Source organism: Ornithodoros turicata, chromosome 6 (genome assembly GCF_037126465.1).
Source record: "Ornithodoros turicata isolate Travis chromosome 6, ASM3712646v1, whole genome shotgun sequence".
NCBI lineage: Eukaryota > Metazoa > Arthropoda > Arachnida > Ixodida > Argasidae > Ornithodoros > Ornithodoros turicata.
The window spans coordinates 5,900,310-5,913,563 of record NC_088206.1 but is presented as its reverse complement, the minus strand read 5'-3'; the positions used below and the strand labels follow the sequence as shown (position 1 = coordinate 5,913,563).

The following is a 13,254-nucleotide window of genomic DNA, read 5'->3' as shown; positions in this document are numbered from 1 at the left end:
AAGAAGAAGAAGAAGAAGAAGAAGCTAAGGATAATTTCCTTTGTGGATGCAGAAGCAGATGCTGCGCCCTCAGTGGCTAACGGCCATTGCCCTGAGGTAGAAGAAGAAGAAGAAGAAGCAGAAGCGCTGTGGCTAGCGGCACTGCCCTCCTAGCTGAAGAAGAAGCAGCTTATTTTCACCTTGTTCGAATCACTCCTGGCGGAAGAGCAGAGATGCCTCACAAGTCGAAGCAGGACAAAAAGAAAGACAAGTCAAACAAGAAGGACAAGGATAAAGACAAGTCACCCAAGGCGGACCTGGGTAAAGGCAAGTCACCCATGGCGGACCTGGGCAAGGACAAGTCACCCATGGCGGACCAGGGCAAAGACAAGTCACCTATGGCGGACCAGGGCAAAGACAAGTCACCTATGGCGGACCAGGGCAAAGACAAGTCACCTATGGCGGATCAGGGCAAAGACAAGTCACCCATGGCGGACCTGGGCAAAGACAAGTCGCCTGTGGCGGACCAGCGCACAGACAAGTCACCCATGGCGGACCAGGACAAAGACAAGCCACCCAAGGAAGACAAGGAAAAGGCCAAGCCTCCGGATGAGGACAGCCCACCCAAGGAAGACAATTCACCCAAGGAGGACAAAGAGAACAACAATTCACCCAAAGAAGACAACTCACCGAAGGAGGAGAAGGACAAAGGCAGCCCACAAACCGAAAACAAGACAATGGACAAGCCCCTCAAGGAAGATGTCATGGAGAAGACTCGAATGAAGCAACGGAGGAAATCTTCCGTCGAAAAGAGCATACTAAAACACGGCAAGAACAAGCATGCTGATGACATGGAAAAATCCAAGATGCAGATTGGGAGAAAAAAGTCGCGTGATGTGGACCTTAAGGATATAGAAAAATCCAAGATTAAGAGCGGCAGGAGAAAGTCGTTGGACGAGGATATCATAGAAAAATCGAAGATCGGCGGCGGAAAAATTAAGCCAAACGGCTTCGAGCGATCCATGATACAAGGTGCCGGCAAACAAAAGGACGCTCATGATGGAACCATACCTCGGAAGCCCGGACGAAGCGTGTCCGACACTGCCGCTACTTCCTCCTCAAAGAAAAATGCCGCTGTAACGACTGCTGCGGAGAATGCTGCCTGTCAGCAGCATCGTCCAGGCCTTCGAGCAGAGCTGCTCAAGCAGCATCGCCACGCGGTGTCCAGTCCTCACTTAGCCGAAAGTTTTCTTGGAGTATGCGGAAGATGGGGCACGGTTATGAGGTGTTCACTAGTCCACCCAATGCACAGCTTGACGATGGAGACGTGTGGACACCTGGTCCCACGTCATCTACGTCCGCATCCGGCAGGTCATCGTCGCGAACTAGTGCTACGTCTCGCACGTCTTCCGCGGGACTCTCGTACGCACAAGACCGCACGCGTTTCCATCCAGGGAGAGGTGTCATGGATGATTCCGTGCTATGCACAACGAGTCCAACGACAATTACAATCGACGGAGGAGAAGCCGCGGTCAATATCACAACTAAGGTCCCCATTTCTGCCCTTCTCAGGAAAGGGACCAGTTTAGCATCCCTGCAGTATCCACAGCCTGCATCCACTTGGTCGTCGCATGAAATGCCGTATATGATGATGGCACAGACTCCAACAAGCAATATGATGTATCCCTCGATACCTGGGCAAATTATGATGAGTGCACAACCGCCTACCGGAATGGCAATCCCCCAGGCGCCTTTGCCTACCGGTATATTGCCCCTGACGACGGCAAATATGATGTTGGCACCTGGGCATGCAATTCCGCAACAAGTCCCTTTCAACCTGCAACAGCCTCGTCCCCTAACAAGTGAAATACAACCTACAAAGAAAAGCCGACCGTGGGAGCTGATCGGAAGCGAGAGTGATTTCACATTAAATATTAGGGTGGTCTACAAAAAATCGACCGGTTCCGAGACTTCACACACTTCTATAGTTCAGACGCGTGTGAATGCAAACGAAGCAAGTAACTTGAAGGATTACGTCAAGAGGGCTTTTGAGCAAATGCCAGGAAAATACGCCTCGGACACTGCAGTGACAGTGAGCAAACCACCTATGGAACAGGAGGTCAAGAATGAGCAAGCGCTACAACAGGATCATGGTGTAAAACGTAACCAGGAAGAGTCCAAGGCAGAGAAGCCAAAAGCAGACCAAGACAAACCAAAGTGCCGCCCTGCGGAAACATTGCCCACTGACGTAGTTGTACTCCGAAGCGACGTAATAAGTCAAGGTAGACAAGTACAAGCTGAAGAAAAGAAGGGACCGGCGCCATTAGACAAGGGCGTGGGTCGCGGTCAGCAGCAAGACAAGCTGGAAAGGGAGCTTTCTGAAGGTGAACAGGCTAAAGAGCAACAGAAGACCACGGAGCAGAAACGTGAACTCGAGGATCCTGTTCAGAAACTGGGGGAACAGAACTCTTTCAGGGGGAAAAAGGCAGATTCTGAGACAGGCGTTACGAAAGAGCCTTCCCAACCAAAGATGGATCCTAAAGGACCAGTCAATGATGCTTCAGGAGAAGGCAACAGCCAAATGGGTGTGCATCCAGGATCCAGGAGGGAACCACCGGCGCAGAGCAAGCCAGTATCTCGTAGAGTGTCACTCGCTAACATACCACAGACAGCAGCTGCAACACCATTGGTAGGACCAACGCCCAGCGAAAATGTTCGAGGTCTGCCAGCTGAAAAAGAAGAGAAGTCTATCGAGTCCCTAGTTTTAGATGAAATGGAAGTCTTGACGACAGAACTGTCACGTAAATTGAAGGTCCTCAAGGAAGAAAGGAAAAAGACCAAAGAAGCTAGAAGAGTTCGGAACTAAGCCGTCTAAAAGGATGCTCACGACCACCACGAAAAGATGTCAATGGTGCCTGGCAGAGGACGTCATCGAATACCATTATGCAATAATGCAACCGCTCATAATAAATTGATAATGCACTAAGAAACTGTTATGCGTGTACTCATTGGAAGGTAGTTTGACGGCAGACGTACAACCGAATCAATCTCTCAAAAAGGTTCACTTTATGATGCTTCCTGGGAATGCCAGAGGAGCACATTGCAGGAGTCTCCGTAGTATTTTTACATTGCCATTGCTTAGAGCAGATGTTTTTCTCCTCGGAAGTCATTTCCGGTCCCTGTCAAGTTATAGTCATCCCTGTTGGAATACATAGCCGCACGCCGCATCAAGTTTCACTGGTCCCAGCGACAACACACGTCTCACCACCACTGCCTCATGTTCTCTGAGCTTTGCCTTGCGGATATTGTACACAGACAGGTGGTGGACTATTGAGGTCACATCAGTGCAGGTCATGTCATCAAACGAGCTATTTATTCATTGCTGCTTTTCTAGAATGGGAAATGAAGAACCGTGCGCGCCCAGTCACGTGGGATGCACAATGAAAGGCAGGGCATTGTAATGGCACATTGTTGACTGCACTGTTTACGACACTGCTACTGACGAATTCACGGCGAATTCGGCGAATTCACTCATTCACTCACTAATTCACTCGGCGAATTCACTCATGATGGCCATCACCGATATCGTTCACCATCACCTCACCTCAATCATGTGGTGTGATGTTGAGTTTGGTGTTGAATGATGGATAATGATGTGATGTTGGGTTTGATGTCGAATGATGGGTAATGATGTGATGTGATGTTGAGTTTCATGTTGAATGATGGGTAATAATTTTGAGTGTAATGTTGCATTATGAGTTATGCTGTGATGTTGACCTCCAATGAGTTGAAAAATGTTGATAATATGTCTCTGGTACCATGATCACGGGGTGTCGACCATTTTTTTTACGGCTCCGCTGCCGCCCTTTGCGAATTTTGCGGTCGCCTCTGTTACAATCCCAGTAGAAGGGCCCCCTAGCGGGAAAAACAATATATTGGCGACACACTGGACCGACGTCTGCTTCCAACCTAAAAGTTGTCGGGCTAAGCTTGCAAAAAAAGCTTGGGCCAAGGTTGGGGATTGACAATGGCCTCACTCCAGCCGGCACAAGCTCGGGCCAATGGAGAGGACCGACCTGACAGATGTAGGGCCGATCTCTCGCCAATAAAGAACCAAGCTTGGGTACTGATTGGGTAAATGTGGGCTTTACAATGGCCAGTGGAACAACACTTGTGCATGGGCCAACCACGGCCCGTTGCAACAAAATGCATGGCCCAACTATTAAGCAGCGCGCCGCACCATGCAGCTTTGGCTGCCCCCAAGGAGAAAAACAACGTCGGCAAAATGCCGGGCCGACGTGTGTTAAACGTCGTTGGGCCGTTCTTGCAAGAAAGATTGGGCCAAGCTTGGGGATTGACATTCGCCTTCCTCGGCCCGACTTAATACTGCCAACCTTGGGCCAATGTAATAGACCGACCTATAAGACATGGTACCAACACAGGGTCAATCTAGAACCAAGTCTGGGCAATGATGGCGGCCCACCGATTAAATGCAACGATGGGCCAACTGTCCCCAAGCAACAAACAAAGGTTGGTCCAAGCTTGGCAATAGCTAGGCTGGCCTACTCGGCCTTGGTTGGTGCATTATCGGCCAACAAGCTTGTTTTTTTATACGTATCTGTACTCTGGCCAATGACTTACCAAGCATTGGCCAGCCTGCATTGTGCCAAGTTAGGCCAAAGCAGTCCTGTGGCGTCGCTCGTACTCATACTCAATTGTCTCGCGGCGTAGGGTAACGGCGCAGGGGGAGAATCATAAAAGCTCGCAATATGCCCGAGATCACTAGAATCAAACAGCTCACAATAAAGAAAAGAAATTGCATTTCTTTCCTGAGGAAGAACAGCAGATACTATACATCTAGGTTTGTCTCACGAACTTCCACAAATTCGAGAGTCCTGCTCGCGTGTGAGTCAAAATGAAGGGTTAGGTGTCTAAGTTTAATTTGACGCGTACACAAACAACACAGCTTTTGGTTTGAGACAATCACTTGGCCAATCGAAAGTTGAACTTATGCAGTGCTACACCATTCCGCGTTTCCCTTTCCCCAAGGCAACATACCGAGATTGAACCAAGCTTGGCAAGAGCTCGTTGGCCAACCTAGCCGTGCTTGGCCAACGAGCTCGTTTCTTGGTACAGATCTGCCCCCTAGCCGGAGGCTTGCCAAACATCGCTCTGCCTATCGCTATGCAACATTGCGCCAAAGTTGGCTGGCCGAAAGAGTCGTTGGCCAACTGTCATCCGACATTTTGCCAACCGTCAAAGTGCCTTTTCTTTCTTTTTGTTTCGAGTAGCAGCTGCAATGTTTTCGGGTTTGTTTGCAGCGTAGGGCCGACATTGGCCAGTCTTTATTATGCCGAACTCTCAATAGCACGCGCGCAACACGTCACACAACGTTCTCGGCCCAACGTGGTTCACCAACCACCACAGTGAGCGACATCAGACCGACGTAGGTCCAAGGTGCAGTGGCCGACTTAGTCGCTTGCCAACCAAAAACCGACCACTGGCCGATGGTTGGCAGTCGGCAATTTCCACTTGGCCACCATATGCCGTTGATAATATACCTCTAGCACTGTCATACGTACTAGTGGTTTCGTGCTTACGAATTTTGTAGTCGCCTCTCTTACAATCCTAGTAGAAGGGCATAGCATAAGAGACGAGCATAGCCGTCACGAATATGTCTTTGGCATCATGATTAAAGGCTCATCATGATTAGAGGGCTCTACTGCCGCCTTTTTCGAATTTTGCGGTCGCCTCTGTTGCTCCGCATGCTTCAATTCCGCAATGATGATAGACCTTCGTCCCTGTTGTAAAAGCAGCACGAAATATGAGAGAAGCACATTTTCTGCAGTGGTAGGCAATGTGTCACGACACAACTGCACTACCAGTGAGCAGGACTACATTTATTTTTCAAACCACCACCAATCATACAGGCACCGTTCTGCGTATGCTCCTTCTCCACTTTTCATGTTTCTGACTTGTTTGATTTTTACTGCTCACGTGCAAAGGGAAATGTTGAGCGCTTGCTTGCTTATATATTCGTCCTATAGAGCCACACAACTGGTATACTCCATTCCTGCTTCATTCGGTGGACGATGGCAGGCCACTCACTTTTCAGAAAATACAGCGGTTGCTAGCAAAGGACGTCCGAGAAGTTTGCTTGAAAACCCAGCGTTTGACAAGCATCCACGTGGCGCCTCCTCTCTGAAGAGCAGACGCCGCGGTGCGTGCGTGGGGCGCTAGCCGCGGCGCTCACAAGGACAACCGCGCTTCGTGTTAAAAAAAGACTCTCAAAGCGTACTTGCTATACGTCCTCGTTTACGTCCTAGGTGAAAATTTGTGAAATCCATGATATGGAGACCAGTGTGTCCTTGTTCGGGGATTGGGAGGCACTTGAACTTTTATGCTGACTACTTTTGTGTCCGAACCGTTTCGTTGCGAACCAATTACCAGTATTATTTTTGCCGGTTCTGCTCCGGTTCGGGTTCAACAGTGTCATGAAAATATCGGTTCGGGTCCTGTTCGACAGCCTACTTTGACTGTGCCAACAGCTTTGTCCGAAAAATTGGAAAGTCCGAATTATCGGTCGGCGACTGTAGTCTGTGTAGTCTAGTGTGGATTGACCAGAAAGGAGTGCACAGGGCAGTCTCTGAGCAACTGATGAACCAGGTTTTCAATCCCAGGGGGACATATCCTTGCAATCAATCATCACAGGTGATGAAACCTGGATGCATCATTTCACCCCAGACAAAAAAGCGGCTGCACGGAATGGCGACATAAGGCTTCCCCGCAAGAAAAGCTGTCTGCTGTTAATTAAGTTCATGGGAACTGTCTTCTGGAACATGCAGGATGTCTCCCATGTGGACTTGACGTGCGAAGCGTAATTCGTAAGAAAAGACCTGGGATGTCCGGAAAGGTCATCTTTCTTCATGAGAATGGCCGGTCTCCTTTCACCTTTCAAACGCTACACGAAACGTCAGCTCATCATCACAAGGCCCAAATATCCCACACTGCCAGGTAGCCAACGCGAACAGCATCTGCAGGCTTAGTTGTTTGGATTGTGACGCCACGTACGTGGGCGGGACCAGCAGGAAACGCGACGCACGGGTTAAAGAACACAGACGAGACGTGGAAAGGGCGACCAACACAACTGGGTCAAAGACCGAGCTCGTGGACCACTGCTGGACAACGGGACACGTGTTCGACTACAGGTTTTCCCGGCGATTTTAATCCAAGTGCCAGCTAAATTAATCCATGCCCCATGAAGTTTGCATGGCACGTGGATTAATCTAGCTGGCACATGGATTAAAATCGCCGGGAAAACCTCTAGAAAGGCGTGGTCGCCCTGGCACGTGAACAGCGGTGGGAACCGAGAAAGTTCCTCGAATCCTTGCATATCCAAAGGGAGCGAACAGCATGCAATGCCAACCGTGGCCCACTTCCAGGACTCTGCTCCGGCCTAGGCAAACCCCTAAATAGCAGGACTGGTTTGGTTGCCCCGTCATTCTCGTCCCTAACTTTGCACTGATGGTGTCTCCCGCATAGGAGACGAAACGTCTCGATAAATTATTTTTTGTTGTGTTAAGTCGGTGAGTTTTGTATTCTCCAGTTATGGCACCCGGCTCTTGGAACGTCTTTGCTGCCATCCTTTAGTTGTTACATGTCCATGATGTCTTTCTACAAACTGGGACTCTACTGGACTAAACCATATTTGTGTATTGTTAGTCCAGAATAGTGACTAGGGCAAATAGGGCACAGCTAGGAGAATGTTGTGAACTTGTGATAAAACTCAAAGAACCCTTGTATAAACTGTGCAAAACATTCATTGTTTTCACCCATTTCAGCATATGTGTACAACTGCAGCATACCTATCTAGTTACTTGAGCAGATACGCAATGTCACTCGAGTATGAAAATATTTGCTACTTTTTTTTTTTAGAACACTACTTTCTAATTGCACATAAGTTTTGTTAGAAGACCAGTGTCACTCTGAGCACATAAAATTAGGAAATGAACAATCAGTCCAGACCTGCCAAGTTGGGGGAAAAGGAATTAGGGAGACTCCGCTGAAGGGGGGGGGGGGGAGGGCGTTTTTGCGATTTCGAGACAGTCTTCGCTTCTCGGTGCCACTCGACGTCGACACACTTTAAGAGAGCAGACTCGTTGCGTTTGTGGGTACATTTGTAGGCATTTATTTGTACATTATAAGTTAAAGTATAGCAGCACTTTCTATTGCACGTGTAGGAACTATGTCACACAGAACGTCACATCACACCAGCTACACCAGTTCACCAGGCTGTAGAACCTTTGTGGCAGCAGACCTTGCTCTCTTCAAAAACTCCTCTGAATATGTCTGGCTGTGACATGGTACACTGTTCTGGCACTTTGCCAACAGAACATGCCCAAGGGTCTTATTCGACATTGGATGCCCGGAACTGTGTCCTTGTTTTTTTCACAATGCTGAATTGTCGTTCACACTCAGCATTGCTATGCGGTATGGACAAGATACCGAGCATAACTTTTGCAATACGGCCAAGCACCACGTTCGCATTGTCCGATCCAAACGCTATACAGTTCGCGATTGGAATGTCAAGTGATGCGAACGCACCGGTGACCAATTTGGCGATGTTTCGCCCACTTGCTTGTCCCTCCAAGGTGCTTAAGCTAAGCATATGGCTTTCGATCAGGCCCGTCTCCTCCACATAATATGTCACAACAATCGGGTACAGCTGTGCATGGCTATCATTGCTCCCATCAAGAGCTACTGAGAAAACACTGTGTTTCAGTGCGCGTACCATACGCTTCTGTGCGTAGCTTGCCATTTCACCAATAATTGCCGTAGTCTTAGCTCTAACAGAACCGTACCGCTTCGCGATGTCCGAAGTCGGGAACATCTTGCAAAGCAGAGGACCCACGTGGTCGGCTACAGTCAGAGGGATGCTATGCTCCAGTAGAAACCCGGCAAACAGGCACTCGCGCGGATAACATCGTTGCCACTGTCGTGTTTTTGAAAAAAAACGTGAAAGTTCATGCTGATTCTCTTGGCACTCAAGGTGGCTTGCGTGCTTCACGGATGCAATGTGGGCAGCAACGTCAGTCTTCCCGCCGTGCGAAACGCTTACGTCACAACAACAAACTGTGCAGAAGGCATGGTGCTTTCCTTTCCGTGACTCCACAATACAACCAAATTCATTCGTATATTGGTTCAAAAATCAGTGCAGATACTTCTTCCGGTTACGCAGAGCCATGGATGCAGCACCGACGGCATCAAAAAGCAGAGAGAAACGAAAGTTATTCTTCCGCGAGTGTTCTCACGAGTTTACTCCTTGATGCGTCCTTCGTGCGCGCAAAAATGTAGCTCCCCCTTTTTATTGGCTAAAGTATGGATGGCAAACAAGTGACCTCTACCCCCTTTATCATTGGCAGTCTCGAAAATCGGATTGGATCGACTGGAGCATGGCTCGGGGTTGCGGTTTCTGCCTATGTGGCCAGACCAGAAGGGGGCGCCTCGCTAGATACGGAAGAAACTACGTTTTCCGGGAGATTTCGGACGCAGTCGTACAACCGTACAAAAAGATCAAAATCCGGGAGTCTCCCGGGTAATCCGGGAGACTTGGCAGGTCTGAATCACTGAACTAATTATTTTAGCACCTCAGACATTGACCACCTCCTTTCTAAATTCAAGGGCGCAAGGGTCCCAGGAAACACAAGACACGTAATTTAAGCAAATTTATTTCCCTGAAATCTGAAGTGGCACAAAATGACTCCCAGGTAAGATGAACATAATGACCCATTGGCTTTGGAATAAATAAATAAAGCAAGTACCGAACCCACTGGATTCCAAATGCAATACAGGTACCGGTCCAATGCAGCGTCCTTTCTCAACGTGCACTGTTGTTGGTCCGTTTGAGGATGAAGATGGCTGCCGCCAGTCCACCGATATTCGCACCATACGCTCTGGTCTGCCTCCACAGATAACTGCACTTCCCCACAGACTGCAGGGATAAAAGGTCATACAGTAAAACCTCGTTAAAACGTGCCCGCGTAAGCCACAGTTCAGCTTTAAAAGTACTACTCGAGTTGAGTACCCAACTGGGGTGCCACTGAACCTAATGCATTCAATAACCGCTTAAGCCGCAGTGATTTTTGGTGTACTTGTCGTTCAATGGAACCGGTACGATTGACACTGTTAGTGAAGTTAAATATCTGGGTGTCTGGTTCATGCACACAATGAACTAACAAAATATCAAGAGTAATTGGTACATTAGGTCGTTCTGGATACATATTGCCTACATACATTCACAAAATAACATTTTTATCAAATTACTTTCACTCCAGTTAATAAGGCCATTTTACATTGACTGAGATCTGTGTGTATTTCATTATGTTTACATCTCTGTATATATCATTGTGTTTATTACTGTCTCATTTGTCTTATACTTTAGTGTCAAAGTCAGTTAGTTGATGTTATCTTAATGTATGCTCAAGACAAATTGAAGTGTGCTAAATTTTTTCGTTTGTAATTCCACTATCGATGTATTATAACTAGGGCCTGAAGTTTTAGGGTTTTACCCGATTCTTCCCCGAATTTACACCCCGAATTGAAGGTTCACCCTTTAGGGTGAAACCCGATTTTTACCCGGCAAATTCTCATGGGGATGTCTGTAGGAATGCATTAAGTTACTTGTTTGGCAGTAAAGACAGTTACATCACCGTTTGTACCAAACCATTACAGTTAGTTTGAGCAATTGAGCCAGATTTCTCCCCGAATTTAGCATACCGGGAGTTTTTTCACCCGAATTCGCATGAATTTAGTGCACGTGTTTGTTTACCCAATTTTTACCCCCCGAATTTAGAAAAAAATATTTCCCGAAAACTTCAGGCTCTAATTATAACTGAACATAATCCTTCGCTGCATGTGAACTTTGAGGGGGTCGGGCCACGCCAAGCTACGGTGACGTAGCTTTTCACCTGTACCTCCTGCAAAACAAACCCTTCGCAAAAATAAACATTACTATTATTATCAGTCCGTATTGTTTTTACATTGTCCTGTCGTACAGGTCACCATTTTGGTTTCGTACAGGTTAGAGAGACGATGAGTCACGGTGCCAAGCATGCAAGAACGCAAGGTCCACCTTGAAGTTCTTCCTCCCTGATAATTTAGATGAAGGAGTAATCATCCATAGTAATGACATATTATGAGGGTCGGAAGTTTTTGGGAAATATAATTTGCCAGCAGTCTCGGGTAGGAAGTTACAAGGAACTTGTCACAGTAACCGTGTTACTTTTTTTCAGTAACAAGTTACTTTTCTCCGAACTAGCGCATATTACCACATAGGCCTAATGTGTCTACATGTAACCTGTAACTGTAACTAGTTACTTGTCTCCAAATGCAACTTGTAACTGTAACTAGTTACCATTTTTGGTTAAAGTACACTGTATAAACAAAATACAGAAACCGAACTGTAACTAAAGTAACTGTAAAATGTAACTCTAAGTTACACTGGTTGTGCCATATATTCTATGCGTGCCGCTCGTCTGTGATTGGAGCCGGTTTCACTAGCAGAGGAAAGAACGTTGAGTTGCCACATCCCAAACAACTCGGTGATATGACTGCTGCACTGCCCGCCGCTGGGAAGCTTCTACCGGCCACTTTATGGAGACACCTTTGAGTTTTTTGGCGTAGAAAGACGGCAACAACTTGACGGTAAAATGTGAGTTATGCCACAAAACCCACCGCACGGGCAAGACGCCGACGTCAAACTGTCTGTCTCTGTGTTACTTTCGTAGTCTTCGCTGATGTCACGTAACAACCGGCCCCGTTTGTCTTTTCATTTTGAGTGTCAGCGGCTGTTACGGGTCAACGGCAAGAGTTTTCTATAACTAACCAACGCAAGATAAACTGCACAAGTACAGAGCCCAATCATGACTAATACCCTAGTCAGACAGCATTTCAAATGCCAATTGCGAGAAATTGCCTTTGGCCTCTCAAATGACCTTTGTTCGGGGGTGCCTGCCAGACAGGCGGGAAAGGAGTGCTCCTCAAATGACTGCCCTCACCGGCTCTCTTTTTCGGTTTCGTTTTCCCTGTCTGCTGTGGAAATTTTAAGTTGGTCTTTGCACCACAAATCAAGATGCAGAAGCCATATGCACTTCTCTAAATAGGATCTAAATACAGTTACACAGTTTCACTCCATTATCCCCATTTTATAGGTTGTATAGGTGCGAAGGTAGCGAGGGTACAATGGCATAACACTGTTGTCGAGATTGCTCCTTTCTGCTCCTCAAATGTCGTTGGGGGCCTCCTTTCGCGTTGATGGTCATTCCTTAGAAAGGTCCTTTGAGCTGCCGTCTGACACGGCTGTCAGAGGTCATTTTTTGCCAATGAAAATTCCCCGAAGTCCTTCGAACATGCCGTCTGACTGGGGTATAAGGCCCCTGGTTTTCTGCTGCGTCAAATTCAAAATTCTGCGGCGCTGACTCGTAAACTCTGCGATTTTCTCCGCGGAAACGGCTGCTTCAAATGGGAAACACTTTATTTTCTCGGATAATGCAGGAACAAGAATATGTTATAAAATTCCAGATTGAAAGCACTGTTGTGGCTCACCATTACATACATGATATCGTGTGTTCGCCTCTGACAAAGACATAGGTCTGTCACCTGCAATCATTTTATACTTGCTGGAGGACCTTTCAGCATCCGCAGTGTTTATAGGAACTTTATAGGAAAGAGCTTACAGTACATGCCCTGTAGAAGTAACAGGGCACACTTTTTTGTTTCTCTGCCTTTAAGAGTCTTTAAAGGCAAACTCCCTGACATCAAATCAAATTCCCCCACTGCCACCGCTAAACTGCACACAGGAGGGATGCCACCCCTTCCTCAGGCAAAGTATGCACAATAAACTTGGGCTAACGTTAGCCTTAGCTAAACTACAACCTGCCCGTGCTGGTCCTGCAGCAAGGGCAGTTTCGTAAAGCAGGCTTCACCTCATGCAGGGAAGCTTCAGGTGAAGCCCACTTTCGGGAGGTGTCGTTACGTATTCGGCGAATAGTCGGGTATTCGGAAATCCCAATATTGGGTATTCGATTCGCGAATGAAATACTTGGAGTGATTCACGTTTGCTTCGAATTCGAGAACTGGAATATCCGCACACCCCTAAAAATAAGAAAATCCGCGATATTCTGCGGAAAACCCGGGGCCTTAATCATGACACCACGGCTGTTCATGAAGCTTGGGCAGATCTTGTTTTTTGTTTTTTTGCTGTTTGGAGCTGTATGG

At 47.4% G+C, this 13,254-nt stretch overlaps 1 protein-coding gene across 3 annotated transcripts in view; it reads right to left on the bottom strand.

Annotated features, from left to right (window-relative positions):
• Positions 1–9,691: 9,691 nt before the first annotated feature.
• Positions 9,692–13,254, bottom strand: part of LOC135398939 (tRNA (guanine(6)-N2)-methyltransferase THUMP3-like) — a 283,535-nt gene continuing 279,972 nt past the window's right edge. For all 3 annotated transcript variants that reach the window (XM_064630515.1, XM_064630513.1, XM_064630514.1), the window contains exon 8: positions 9,692–9,970. In XM_064630515.1, coding sequence (XP_064486585.1) covers positions 9,857–9,970 — 114 coding nt within the window. In that variant the 3' untranslated portion in view covers positions 9,692–9,856. The remainder of the gene's footprint in view (positions 9,971–13,254) is intronic.